This window comes from Scyliorhinus torazame, chromosome 24 (genome assembly GCF_047496885.1).
Source record: "Scyliorhinus torazame isolate Kashiwa2021f chromosome 24, sScyTor2.1, whole genome shotgun sequence".
NCBI classification, from domain to species: domain Eukaryota; kingdom Metazoa; phylum Chordata; class Chondrichthyes; order Carcharhiniformes; family Scyliorhinidae; genus Scyliorhinus; species Scyliorhinus torazame.
The window spans coordinates 21,896,882-21,911,809 of NC_092730.1; the positions used below are offsets into that span (position 1 = coordinate 21,896,882).

At 49.5% G+C, this 14,928-nt stretch overlaps 1 protein-coding gene across 3 annotated transcripts in view; it reads left to right on the top strand.

The window, feature by feature from the left end:
- The window catches only part of LOC140399959 (atypical kinase COQ8A, mitochondrial-like), a 142,586-nt gene that overhangs the window by 45,409 nt on the left and 82,249 nt on the right, over positions 1-14,928 (top strand). For all 3 annotated transcript variants that reach the window (XM_072489453.1, XM_072489452.1, XM_072489454.1), the window contains exon 5: positions 6,014-6,091. In XM_072489453.1, coding sequence (XP_072345554.1) covers positions 6,014-6,091 — 78 coding nt within the window. The remainder of the gene's footprint in view (positions 1-6,013; positions 6,092-14,928) is intronic.

Here is a 14,928-nt window from a genome sequence, read left to right on the forward strand (position 1 = left end):
GTGAGGGGGGAGGGGGTGAATCACAGACCCCTGTCCCATCGGTGTCTGTGTGTGAGGGGAGGGGGGGGGGAATCGCAGACCCCTGTCCCATCGGTGTGTGTGTGTGTGGGGGGGGGGGGGGAATCACAGACCCCTGTCCCATCGATGTGTGTGTGTGAGGGGGTGGGGGGGATCACAGACCCCTGTCCCATCGGTGTGTGTGTGTGGGGGGGGGGGGGGAATTACAGGCCCCTGTCCCATCGATGTGTGTGTGTGAGGGGGGGGGGTGAATCACAGACCCCTGTCCCATCGGTGTGTGTGTGTGTGAGGGGGGGGGAATCACAGACCACTGTCCCTTCGCTGTGTGTGTGTGAGGGGGGGGGGAATCACAGGCCCCTGTCCCATCGGTGTGTGTGTGTGAGAGTGGGGGGGGGGATCACAGGCCCCTGTCCCATCGGTGTGTGTGTGTGAGGGGGGGTGGGGGGGAATCACAGACTCCTGTCCCATCGGTGTGTGTGTGTGTGAGGGGGGGGGATCACAGGCCCCTGTCCCATCGGTGCGTGTGTGTGTGAGGGGGGGGAATCACAGACCCCTGTCCCATCGGTGCGTGTGTGTGTGAGGGGGGGGGAATCACAGACCCCTGTCCCATCGGTGTGTGTGTGTGTGGGGGGGGGGGAATCACAGACCCCTGTCCCATCGGTGTGTGTGTGTGTGGGGGGGGGGGGAATCACAGACCCCTGTCCCATCGGTGTGTGTGTGTGTGAGGGGGGGGGGGGGGAATCACAGACCCCTGTCCCATCGGTGTGTGTGTGTGAGGGGGGGGGTACTCACAGACCCCTGTCCCATCGGTGTGTGTGTGTGAGGGGGGGGGAGTGAATCACAGGCCCCTGTCCCATCGGTGTGTGTGTGTGTGAGGGGGGGGGGTGAATCATAGACCCCTGTCCCATCGGTGTGTGTGTGTGTGAGGGGGGGGGGGGGGGATCACAGGCCCCTGTCCCATCGGTGTGTGTGTGTGTGAGGGCGGGGGGGGGAAATCACAGACCCCTTTCCCATCGGTGTGTGTGTGAGGGGGGGGGGGGGTGAATCACAGACCCCTGTCCCATCGGTGTGTGTGTGTGAGGGGGGGGGGAATCACAGACGCCTGTCCCATCGGTGTGTGTGTGTGAGGGGGGGGGGGGGGATCACAGGCACCTGTCCCATCGGTGTGTGTGTGTGAGGGGGGAGGGGGATCACAGACCCCTGTCCCATCGGTGTGTGTGTGTGAGGGGGGGGGGAATCACAGACGCCTGTCCCATCGGTGTGTGTGTGTGGGGGGGGGGGGGGATCACAGGCACCTGTCCCATCGGTGTGTGTGTGTGGGGTGGGGGGGGATCACAGACCCCTGTCCCATCGGTGTGTGTGTGTGAGGGGGGGGGGAGGGGGTGAATCACAGACCCCTGTCCCATCGGTGTGTGTGTGTGAGTGGGGGGTGAATCACAGACCCCTGTCCCATCGGTATGTGTGTGTGAGGGGGGGGGGGAATCACAGACCCCTGTCCCATCGGTGTGTGTGTGTGAGGGGGGGGGGATCACAGACCCCTGCCCCATCGGTGTGTGTGTGTGAGGGGGGGGGGGGATCACAGACCCCTGTCCCATCGGTGTGTGTGTGTGTGAGGGGGAGGGGGGGAGGGGGATCACAGACCCCTGTCCCATCGGTGTGTGTGTGTGTGAGGGGGAGGGGGGGAGGGGGATCACAGACCCCTGTCCCATCGGTGTGTGTGTGTGTGAGGGGGAGGGGGGGAGGGGGATCACAGACCCCTGTCCCATCGGTGTGTGTGTGTGAGGGGGGGGGGGGGGGGGAATCACAGGCCCCTGTCCCATCGGTGTGTGTGTGTGTGTGTGCGAGGGGGGGGGGGTGGGAATCACAGACCCCTGTCCCATTGGTGTGTGTGTGTGCGAGGGGGGAGGGGGGGGATCACAGACCCCTGTCCCATCGGTGTGTGTGTGTGTGTGTGAGGGGGGGGGGAATCACAGACCCCTGTCCCATCGGTGTGTGTGTGTGTGAGGGGGGGGGGGGGAATCACAGACCCCTGTCCCATCGGTGTGTGTGTGTGTGAGGGGGGGGAGGGCGGGAATCACAGACCCCTGTCCCATCGGTGTGTGTGTCTGAGGGGGTGGGGGGATCACAGACCCCTGTCCCATCGGTGTGTGTGTGTGAGGGGGGGGGGAGGGGGTCACAGGCCCCTGTCCCTTCGGTGCGTGTGTGTGAGGGGGTGGGGGGGGTGAATCACAGACCCCTGTCCCATCGGTGTGTGTGAGGGGAGGGGGGCGAGAATCACAGACCCCTGTCCCATCGGTGTGTGTGTGTGAGGGGGGGGGGGATCACAGACCCCTGTCCCATCGGTGTGTGTGTGTGAGGGGGGGTGCGGGAATCACAGACCCCTGTCCCATTGGTGTGTGTGTGTGCGAGGGTGGGGGGGATCACAGACCCCTGTCCCATCGGTGTGTGTGTGTGAGGGGGGTGGGGGGGATCACAGACCCCTGTCCCATCGGTGTGTGTGTGTTAGGGGGGGGGGAATCACAGACCCCTGTCCCATCGGTGTGTGTGTGTGGGGGGGGGGGGGGAGTGAATCACAGACCCCTGTCCCATCGGTGTGTGTGTGTGAGGGGGGGGGGGAGTGTATCACAGGCCCCTGTCCCATCGGTGTGTGTGTGTGTGAGGGGGGGGGGGAATCACAGACCCCTGTCCCATCGGTGTGTGTGTGTGAGGGGGGGAGTGAATCACAGACCCCTGTCCCATCGGTGTGTGTGTGTGAGGGGGGGGGAGTGAATCACAGACCCCTGTCCCATCGGTGTGTGTGTGTGAGGGGGGGGGGAGTGTATCACAGGCCCCTGTCCCATCGGTGTGTGTGTGTGAGGGGGGGGGGAATCACAGACCCCTGTCCCATCGGTGTGTGTGTGTGGGGGGGGGGGGAAATCACAGACCCCTGTCCCATCGGTGTGTGTGTGTGAGGGGGGGGGATCACAGACCCCTGTCCCATCAGTGTGTGTGTGTGGGGGGGGGGGGTGAATCACAGACCCCTGTCCCATCGGTGTGTGTGTGTGAGGGGGGGGGTGAATCACAGACCCCTGTCCCATCGGTGTGTGTGCGTGTGAGGGGGGGGGGGATCACAGGCCCCTGTCCCATCGGTGTGTGTGTGTGAGGGGGGGTGATCACAGACCCCTGTCCCATCGGTGTGTGTGTGTGAGGGGGGGGAGTAACAGGTCCCTGTCCCATCGGTGTGTGTGTGTGAGGGGGAGGGGGGGGTGAATCACAGACCCCTGTCCCATCGGTGTGTGTGCGTGTGAGGGGGGGGGGGATCACAGGCCCCTGTCCCATCGGTGTGTGTGTGTGAGGGGGGGGAGTAACAGGTCCCTGTCCCATCGCTGTGTGTGTGTGAGGGGGGGGTGATCACACGCACGGACATCTGTGTGTGTGTACTGTGTGTGAGAGCGCGGTGTGTGTATACATGTGTGTGCATCTGTGTGTGTTTGTATCTGTTTGTGTATATCTGTGTGTGTGTACCTTTGTGTGTTTCTGTGTGTGTATATAAGTGTCTATATATGTGTGTGTATATGAGAGTGTATATCCGCGTGTGTATATCCATGTGTGCATATCCATGTTTGTATATCTGTGTGTGTCTATGTCTGTGTGTATATGTGTGTGTATGTATATGTATGTGTGCATCTGTGTGAATATCCGTGTGTGTATATACGTGTGTGTACATCTGTACGTGTCTATATCTGTATGTATATATGTACGTGTGTGTATCTGTGTGTGTATATGTGTGTGAGCATCTGTGTGTGTATATGTGTCTGTGCATTTGTGTGTGTGCGTATATGTATATGTGTGTACCTATGTGTGTATTATCTGTGTATGTATCTGTGACTGTGTCTCTGTGTGTATCTGTGTGTGTATATCTGTGTGTATATCAGTGTGTACATGTGTGTGTGTACATCTGTGTGTGTACATCTGTGTGTGTACATCTATGTGTGTACATCTGTGTGTGTACATCTGTGTGCATATCTGTGTGTGTATATGTGTGTGTATATGTGTGTGTATATCTGGATGTGTATATCCAGGTGTGTATATCCATGTGTTTATATATGTGTGTGTCTATATCTGTGTGTATATATCTGTGTGTATCTGTGCGTGTGCGTACATGTATGTGTGCATCTGTGTGTGTATATCCGTGTGTGTGTATCCGTGTGTGTACATCTGTATGTCTTTCTATCTGTGTGTTTGTGTGAGTATTTATGTGTGTGTATATGTGTGTATATGTGTGTGCATATCTGAGTGTGTATATCTGTGTGCCTACATCTGTGCGTGTACATCGCGTGTGTACATCTGTGTATGTCTGTATCGGTGTGTATATATGTGTGTGTATATATGTATATGTGTATATCTGTGTGTGTATATGTGTGTGCCCATCTGTGTGTGTATATGTGTGCGTGCATTTGTGTGTGTGTATCTGTGTGTGTATTTCTGTGTGTATCTGTGTGTGTGTATCTGTGTGTGCCTGTGTGTATCTGTGTCTGTGTGTGCGTATCTATGTGTGTGTATAGCTGTGTGTGTGTAGCTGTCCGTGTATGTCTGTGTGTGTGTATCTATGTGTGTGTATAGCTGTGTGTGTGTAGCTGTCCGTGTATGTCTGTGTGTGTGTATCTGTGTGTGTGTGTAGCTGTCCGTGTATGTCTGTGTGTGTGTATCTGTGTGTGTGTAGCTGTCCGTGTATGTCTGTGTGTGTGTGTATAGCTGTGTGTGTGTAGCTGTCCGTGTATGTCTGTGTGTGTGTATCTGTGTGTGCCTGTGTGTATCTGTGTCTGTGTGTGTGTGTATCTGTGTGTGTGTATAGCTGTGTGTGTGTAGCTGTCCGTGTATGTCTGTGTGTGTGTATAGCTGTCCGTGTATGTCTGTGTGTGTGTGTGTATCTGTGTGTGTGTAGCTGTCCGTGTATGTCTGTGTGTGTGTAGCTGTCCGTGTATGTCTGTGTGTGTGTATCTGTGTGTGTGTGTAGCTGTCCGTGTATGTCTGTGTGAGTGTGTATAGCTGTGTGTGTGTAGCTGTCCGTGTATGTCTGTGTGTGTGTGTAGCTGTCCGTGTATGTCTGTGTGTGTGTGTATAGCTGTCCGTGTATGTCTGTGTGTGTGTATCTGTGTGTGTGGGGAGCTGTGTGTGTATAGCTGTGTGTGTATGTCTGTGTGTGTGTATCTATGTGTGTGGGGAGCTGTGTGTGTGTGTAGCTCTCCGTGTATGTCTGTGTGTGTGTATCTATGTGTGTGTATAGCTGTGTGTGTGTAGATGTCCGTGTATGTCTGTGTGTGTGTAGCTGTCCGTGTATGTCTGTGTGTGTGTGTATAGCTGTCCGTGTATGTCTGTGTGTGTGTATCTATGTGTGTGTATCTGTGTGTGTGTATAGCTGTGTGTGTGTAGCTGTGTGTGTATGTCTGTGTGTGTGTATCTGTGTGTGTGTATAGCTGTGTGTGTGTAGCTGTGTGTGTATGTCTGTGTGTGTGTATCTGTGTGTGTGTGTATGTCTGTGCGTGTGTATCTATGTGTGTGTATCTGTGTGTGTGTATAGCTGTGTGTGTGTAGCTGTGTGTGTATGTCTGTGTGTGTGTATCTATGTGTGTGTATCTGTGTGTGTGTATCTATGTGTGTGTATCTGTGTGTGTGTATAGCTGTGTGTGTGTAGCTGTGTGTGTATGTCTGTGTGTGTGTATCTGTGTGTGTGTGTATGTCTGTGTGTGTGTATCTATGTGTGTGGGGAGCTGGGGGGTATACTCAGACACATATATTCCTCATTGTTTTTAAAATTAATTTACAGGGTGTGGGATTCGCCGTATATGCCAGCCGTTATTACTCGTCTCTAATTGTCCTTGAGAAGGCAGTGTGTGGACACACAAGCCTGTATGCCTGTATTTGTGTGTGTGTGTTAATTGTGAAGCAGTCTGCCCTGAGGGTGGTGACTGTCGCTCTGAGATCTAACTCCTGTCCCTGTGGATGACTCTCTCAGGATTGGCCATTAGAGTTGGATTCGGAGCTCTCCTGGAAGCCACCAAGAAGACGTTCAGAACAAAGAGCGGGACACAGGGTGAGTGTGGCACTATCAAGCTAGATCCCTCCGTGACAAATGTTTTGTTACTGGAGCAAAGCCATCTTGTTTATTCAGCAGGGTGAGGGTCACTCACTGTGTAACTGTACAGAGTCACTGTTTATTCAGGGTGAGGGTCACTCACTGTGTAACTGTACAGAGTCACTGTTTATTCAGGGTGAGGGTCACTCACTGTGTAACTATACAGAGTCACTGTTTATTCAGCAGGGTGAGGATCACTCACTGTGTAACTGTACAGAGTCACTGTTTATTCAGCAGGGTGAGGGTCACTCACTGTGTAACTGTACAGAGTCACTGTTTATTCAGGGTGAGGATCACTCACTGTGTAACTGTACAGAGTCACTGTTTATTCAGCAGGGTGAGGATCACTCACTGTGTAACTGTACAGAGTCACTGTTTATTCAGCAGGGTGAGGATCACTCACTGTGTAACTGTACAGAGTCACTGTTTATTCAGGGTGAGGATCACTCACTGTGTAACTGTACAGAGTCACTGTTTATTCAGGGTGAGGATCACTCACTGTGTAACTGTACAGAGTCACTGTTTATTCAGGGTGAGGATCACTCACTGTGTAACTGTACAGAGTCACTGTTTATTCAGCAGGGTGAGGATCACTCACTGTGTAACTGTACAGAGTCACTGTTTATTCAGGGTGAGGGTCACTCACTGTGTAACTGTACAGAGTCACTGTTTATTCAGCAGGGTGAGGATCACTCACTGTGTAACTGTACAGAGTCACTGTTTATTCAGCAGGGTGAGGGTCACTCACTGTGTAACTGTACAGAGTCACTGTTTATTCAGCAGGGTGAGGATCACTCACTGTGTAACTGTACAGAGTCACTGTTTATTCAGGGTGAGGATCACTCACTGTGTAACTGTACAGAGTCACTGTTTATTCAGCAGGGTGAGGGTCACTCACTGTGTAACTGTACAGAGTCACTGTTTATTCAGCAGGGTGAGGGTCACTCACTGTGTAACTGTACAGAGTCACTGTTTATTCAGGGTGAGGATCACTCACTGTGTAACTGTACAGAGTCACTGTTTATTCAGCAGGGTGAGGGTCACTCACTGTGTAACTGTACAGAGTCACTGTTTATTCAGGGTGAGGATCACTCACTGTGTAACTGTAGAGAGTCACTGTTTATTCAGGGTGAGGATCACTCACTGTGTAACTGTACAGAGTCACTGTTTATTCAGCAGGGTGATGATCACTCACTGTGTAACTGTACAGAGTCACTGTTTATTCAGGGTGAGGGTCACTCACTGTGTAACTGTACAGAGTCACTGTTTATTCAGCAGGGTGAGGGTCACTCACTGTGTAACTGTACAGAGTCACTGTTTATTCAGCAGGGTGAGGATCACTCACTGTGTAACTGTAGAGAGTCACTGTTTATTCAGGGTGAGGATCACTCACTGTGTAACTGTACAGAGTCACTGTTTATTCAGCAGGGTGATGATCACTCACTGTGTAACTGTACAGAGTCACTGTTTATTCAGGGTGAGAATCACTCACTGTGTAACTGTACAGAGTCACTGTTTATTCAGCAGGGTGAGGGTCACTCACTGTGTAACTGTACAGAGTCACTGTTTATTCAGGGTGAGAATCACTCACTGTGTAACTGTACAGAGTCACTGTTTATTCAGCAGGGTGAGGATCACTCACTGTTACTGTAACAGAGTCACTGTTTATTCAGCAGGGTGAGGGTCACTCACTGTGTAACTGTACAGAGTCACTGTTTATTCAGCAGGGTGAGGGTCACTCACTGTGTAACTGTACAGAGTCACTGTTTATTCAGGGTGAGGGTCACTCACTGTGTAACTGTACAGAGTCACTGTTTATTCAGCAGGGTGAGGGTCACTCACTGTGTAACTGTACAGAGTCACTGTTTATTCAGCAGGGTGAGGATCACTCACTGTGTAACTGTACAGAGTCACTGTTTATTCAGCAGGGTGAGAATCACTCTCTGTGTAACTGTACAGAGTCACTGTTTATTCAGCAGGGTGAGGATCACTCACTGTGTAACTGTACAGAGTCACTGTTTATTCAGCAGGTTGAGGATCACTCACTGTGTAACTGTACAGAGTCACTGTTTATTCAGCATGGTGAGGATCACTCACTGTGTAACTGTACAGAGTCACTGTTTATTCAGCAGGGTGAGGATCACTCACTGTGTAACTGTACAGAGTCACTGTTTATTCAGCAGGGTGAGGATCACTCACTGTGTAACTGTACAGAGTCACTGTTTATTCAGGGTGAGGGTCACTCACTGTGTAACTGTACAGAGTCACTGTTTATTCAGCAGGGTGAGGATCACTCACTGTGTAACTGTACAGAGTCACTGTTTATTCAGCAGGGTGAGGATCACTCACTGTGTAACTGTACAGAGTCACTGTTTATTCAGGGTGAGGATCACTCACTGTGTAACTGTACAGAGTCACTGTTTATTCAGGGTGAGGATCACTCACTGTGTAACTGTACAGAGTCACTGTTTATTCAGGGTGAGGGTCACTCACTGTGTAACTGTACAGAGTCACTGTTTATTCAGCAGGGTGAGGATCACTCACTGTGTAACTGTACAGAGTCACTGTTTATTCAGGGTGAGGACCACTCACTGTGTAACTGTACAGAGTCACTGTTTATTCAGCAGGGTGAGGGTCACTCACTGTGTAACTGTACAGAGTCACTGCTTATTCAGGGTGAGGGTCACTCACTGTGTAACTGTACAGAGTCACTGTTTATTCAGCAGGGTGAGGATCACTCACTGTGTAACTGTACAGAGTCACTGTTTATTCAGCAGGGTGAGGGTCACTCACTGTGTAACTGTACAGAGTTACTGTTTATTCAGCAGGGTGAGGATCACTCACTGTGTAACTGTACAGAGTCACTGTTTATTCAGCAGGGTGAGGATCACTCACTGTGTAACTGTACAGAGTCACTGTTTATTCAGCAGGGTGAGGGTCACTCACTGTGTAACTGTACAGAGTCACTGTTTATTCAGCAGGGTGAGGATCACTCACTGTGTAACTGTACAGAGTCACTGTTTATTCAGCAGGGTGAGGATCACTCACTCTGTAACTGTACAGAGTCACTGTTTATTCAGCAGGGTGAGGATCACTCACTGTGTAACTGTACAGAGTCACTGTTTATTCAGCAGGGTGAGGATCACTCACTGTGTAACTGTACAGAGTCACTGTTTATTCAGCAGGGTGAGGATCACTCACTGTGTAACTGTACAGAGTCACTGTTTATTCAGCAGGGTGAGGATCACTCACTGTGTAACTGTACAGAGTCACTGTTTATTCAGGGTGAGGGTCACTCACTGTGTAACTGTACAGAGTCACTGTTTATTCAGGGTGAGGGTCACTCACTGTGTAACTGTACAGAGTCGCTGTTTATTCAGGGTGAAGATCACTCACTGTGTAACTGTACAGAGTCACTGTTTATTCAGGGTGAGGGTCACTCACTGTGTAACTGTACAGAGTCGCTGTTTATTCAGGGTGAAGATCACTCACTGTGTAACTGTACAGAGTCACTGTTTATTCAGGGTGAGGATCACTCACTGTGTAACTGTACAGAGTCACTGTTTATTCAGCAGGGTGAGGATCACTCACTGTGTAACTGTACAGAGTCACTGTTTATTCAGCAGGGTGAGGATCACTCACTGTGTAACTGTACAGAGTCACTGTTTATTCAGGGTGAGGATCACTCACTGTGTAACTGTACAGAGTCACTGTTTATTCAGCAGGGCGAGGATCACTCACTGTGTAACTGTACAGAGTCACTGTTTATTCAGCAGGGTGAGGGTCACTCACTGTGTAACTGTACAGAGTCACTGTTTATTCAGCAGGGTGAGGATCACTCACTGTGTAACTGTACAGAGTCACTGTTTATTCAGCAGGGTGAGGATCACTCACTGTGTAACTGTACAGAGTCACTGTTTATTCAGCAGGGTGAGGATCACTCACTGTGTAACTGTACAGAGTCGCTGTTTATTCAGCAGGGTGAGGATCACTCACTGTGTAACTGTACAGAGTCACTGTTTATTCAGCAGGGTGAGGATCACTCACTGTGTAACTGTACAGAGTCACTGTTTATTCAGGGTGAGGATCACTCACTGTGTAACTGTACAGAGTCACTGTTTATTCAGCAGGGCGAGGATCACTCACTGTGTAACTGTACAGAGTCACTGTTTATTCAGCAGGGTGAGGGTCACTCACTGTGTAACTGTACAGAGTCAGTGTTTATTCAGCAGGGTGAAGGTCACTCACTGTGTAACTGTACAGAGTCACTGTTTATTCAGGGTGAGGATCACTCACTGTGTAACTGTACAGAGTCGCTGTTTATTCAGCAGGGTGAGGGTCACTCACTGTGTAACTGTACAGAGTCACTGTTTATTCAGCAGGGTGAGGGTCACTCACTGTGTAACTGTACAGAGTCACTGTTTATTCAGGGTGAGGATCACTCACTGTGTAACTGTACAGAGTCACTGTTTATTCAGCAGGGTGAGGATCACTCACTGTGTAACTGTACAGAGTCACTGTTTATTCAGCAGGGTGAGGATCACTCACTGTGTAACTGTACAGAGTCACTGTTTATTCAGGGTGAGGGTCACTCACTGTGTAACTGTACAGAGTCACTGTTTATTCAGCAGGGTGAGGATCACTCACTGTGTAACTGTACAGAGTCACTGTTTATTCAGGGTGAGGGTCACTCACTATGTAACTGTACAGAGTCACTGTTTATTCAGCAGGGTGAGGATCACTCACTGTGTCACTGTACAGAGTCACTGTTTATTCAGCAGGGTGAGGATCACTCACTGTGTCACTGTACAGAGTCACTGTTTATTCAGCAGGGTGAGGATCACTCACTGTGTAACTGTACAGAGTCACTGTTTATTCAGCAGGGTGAGGATCACTCACTGTGTAACTGTACAGAGTCACTGTTTATTCAGGGTGAGGGTCACTCACTGTGTAACTGTACAGAGTCACTGTTTATTCAGCAGGGTGAGGGTCACTCACTGTGTAACTGTACAGAGTCACTGATTATTCAGGGTGAGGATCACTCACTGTGTAACTGTACAGAGTCACTGTTTATTCAGCAGGGTGAGGGTCACTCACTGTGTAACTGTACAGAGTCACTGTTTATTCAGCAGGGTGAGGGTCACTCACTGTGTAACTGTACAGAGTCACTGTTTATTCAGCAGGGTGAGGATCACTCACTGTGTAACTGTACAGAGTCACTGTTTATTCAGCAGGGTGAGGATCACTCACTGTGTAACTGTACAGAGTCACTGTTTATTCAGCAGGGTGAGGATCACTCACTGTGTAACTGTACAGAGTCACTGTTTATTCAGCAGGGTGAGGATCACTCACTGTGTAACTGTACAGAGTCACTGTTTATTCAGCAGGGCGAGGATCACTCACTGTGTAACTGTACAGAGTCACTGTTTATTCAGCAGGGTGAGGATCACTCACTGTGTAACTGTACAGAGTCACTGTTTATTCAGCAGGGTGAGGATCACTCACTGTGTAACTGTACAGAGTCACTGTTTATTCAGCAGGGTGAGGATCACTCACTGTGTAACTGTACAGAGTCACTGTTTATTCAGCAGGGTGGGGATCACTCACTGTGTAACTGTACAGAGTCACTGTTTATTCAGCAGGGTGAGGATCACTCACTGTGTAACTGTACAGAGTCACTGTTTATTCAGCAGGGTGAGGATCACTCACTGTGTAACTGTACAGAGTCACTGTTTATTCAGCAGGGCGAGGATCACTCACTGTGTAACTGTACAGAGTCACTGTTTATTCAGCAGGGTGAGGGTCACTCACTGTGTAACTGTACAGAGTCACTGTTTATTCAGCAGGGTGAGGGTCACTCACTGTGTAACTGTACAGAGTCACTGTTTATTCAGCAGGGTGAGGATCACTCACTGTGTAACTGTACAGAGTCACTGTTTATTCAGCAGGGCGAGGATCACTCACTGTGTAACTGTACAGAGTCACTGTTTATTCAGCAGGGTGAGGATCACTCACTGTGTAACTGTACAGAGTCACTGTTTATTCAGCAGGGTGAGGATCACTCACTGTGTAACTGTACAGAGTCACTGTTTATTCAGCAGGGTGAGGATCACTCACTGTGTAACTGTACAGAGTCACTGTTTATTCAGCAGGGTGGGGATCACTCACTGTGTAACTGTACAGAGTCACTGTTTATTCAGCAGGGTGAGGATCACTCACTGTGTAACTGTACAGAGTCACTGTTTATTCAGCAGGGTGAGGATCACTCACTGTGTAACTGTACAGAGTCACTGTTTATTCAGCAGGGCGAGGATCACTCACTGTGTAACTGTACAGAGTCACTGTTTATTCAGCAGGGTGAGGGTCACTCACTGTGTAACTGTACAGAGTCACTGTTTATTCAGCAGGGTGAGGATCACTCACTGTGTAACTGTACAGAGTCACTGTTTATTCAGCAGGGTGAGGATCACTCACTGTGTAACTGTACAGAGTCACTGTTTATTCAGGGTGAGGGTCATTCACTGCGTAACTGTACAGAGTCACTGTTTATTCAGGGTGACGGTCACTCACTGTGTAACTGTACAGAGTCACTGTTTATTCAGCAGGGTGAGGGTCACTCACTGTGTAACTGTACAGAGTCACTGTTTATTCAGCAGGGTGAGGATCACTCACTGTGTAACTGTACAGAGTCACTGTTTATTCAGGGTAAGGGCCACTCACTGTGTAACTGTACAGAGTCACTGTTTATTCAGGGTGAGGATCACTCACTGTGTAACTGTACAGAGTCACTGTTTATTCAGGGTGAGGATCACTCACTGTGTAACTGTACAGAGTCACTGTTTATTCAGCAGGGTGAGGGTCACTCACTGTGTAACTGTACAGAGTCACTGTTTATTCAGCAGGGTGAGGATCACTCACTGTGTAACTGTACAGAGTCACTGTTTATTCAGCAGGGTGAGGGTCACTCACTGTGTAACTGTACAGAGTCACTGTTTATTCAGGGTGAGGGTCACTCACTGTGTAACTGTACAGAGTCACTGTTTATTCAGCAGGGTGAGGATCACTCACTGTGTAACTGTACAGAGTCACTGTTTATTCAGCAGGGTGAGGATCACTCACTGTGTAACTGTACAGAGTCACTGTTTATTCAGCAGGGTGAGGGTCACTCACTGTGTAACTGTACAGAGTCACTGTTTATTCAGCAGGGTGAGGATCACTCACTTTGTAACTGTACAGAGTCACTGTTTATTCAACAGGGTGAGGATCACTCACTGTGTAACTGTACAGAGTCACTGTTTATTCAACAGGGTGAGGATCACTCACTGTGTAACTGTACAGAGTCACTGTTTATTCAGGGTGAGGATCACTCACTGTGTAACTGTACAGAGTCACTGTTTATTCAGGGTGAGGATCACTCACTGTGTAACTGTACAGAGTCACTGTTTATTCAGCAGGGTGAGGATCACTCACTGTGTAACTGTACAGAGTCACTGTTTATTCAGGGTGAGGATCACTCACTGTGTAACTGTACAGAGTCACTGTTTATTCAGCAGGGTGAGGGTCACTCACTGTGTAACTGTACAGAGTCACTGTTTAAGCAGCAGAGTGAGGATCACTCACTGTGTAACTGTACAGAGTCACTGTTTATTCAGGGTGAGGATCACTCACTGTGTAACTGTACAGAGTCACTGTTCATTCAGCAGGGTGAGGATCACTCACTGTGTAACTGTCCAGAGTCACTGTTTATTCAGCAGGGTGAGGGTCACTCACTGTGTAACTGTACAGAGTCACTGTTTATTCAGCAGGGTGAGGATCACTCACTGAGTAACTGTAGAGAGTCACTGTTTATTCAGCAGGGTGAGGGTCACTCACTGCGTAACTGTACAGAGTCACTGTTTATTCAGCAGGGTGAGGATCACTCACTGTGTAACTGTACAGAGTCACTGTTTATTCAGCAGGGTGAGGATCACTCACTGTGTAACTGTACAGAGTCACTGTTTATTCAGCAGGGTGAGGATCACTCACTGTGTAACTGTACAGAGTCACTGTTTATTCAGGGTGAGGATCACTCACTGTGTAACTGTACAGAGTCACTGTTTATTCAGGGTGAGGATCACTCACTGTGTAACTGTACAGAGTCACTGTTTATTCAGCAGGGTGAGGATCACTCACTGTGTAACTGTACAGAGTCACTGTTTATTCAGCAGGGTGACGGTCACTCACTGTGTAACTGTGCAGAGTCACTGTTTATTCAGGGTGAGGGTCACTCACTGTGTAACTGTACAGAGTCACTGTTTATTCAGCAGGGTGAGGGTCACTCACTGTGTAACTGTACCGAGTCACTGTTTATTCAGCAGGGTGAGGATCACTCACTGTGTAACTGTACAGAGTCACTGTTTATTCAGCAGGGTGAGGATCACTCACTGTGTAACTGTACAGAGTCACTGTTTATTCAGCAGGGTGAGGATCACTCACTGTGTAACTGTACAGAGTCACTGTTTATTCAGCAGGGTGAGGATCACTCACTGTGTAACTGTACCGAGTCACTGTTTATTCAGCAGGGTGAGGATCACTCACTGTGTAACTGTACAGAGTCACTGTTTATTCAACAGGGTGAGGATCACTCACTGTGTAACTGTACAGAGTCACTGTTTATTCAGCAGGGTGAGGATCACTCACTGTGTAACTGTACAGAGTCACTGTTTATTCAACAGGGTGAGGATCACTCACTGTGTAACTGTACAGAGTCACTGTTTATTCAGCAGGGTGAGGGTCACTCACTGTGTAACTGTACA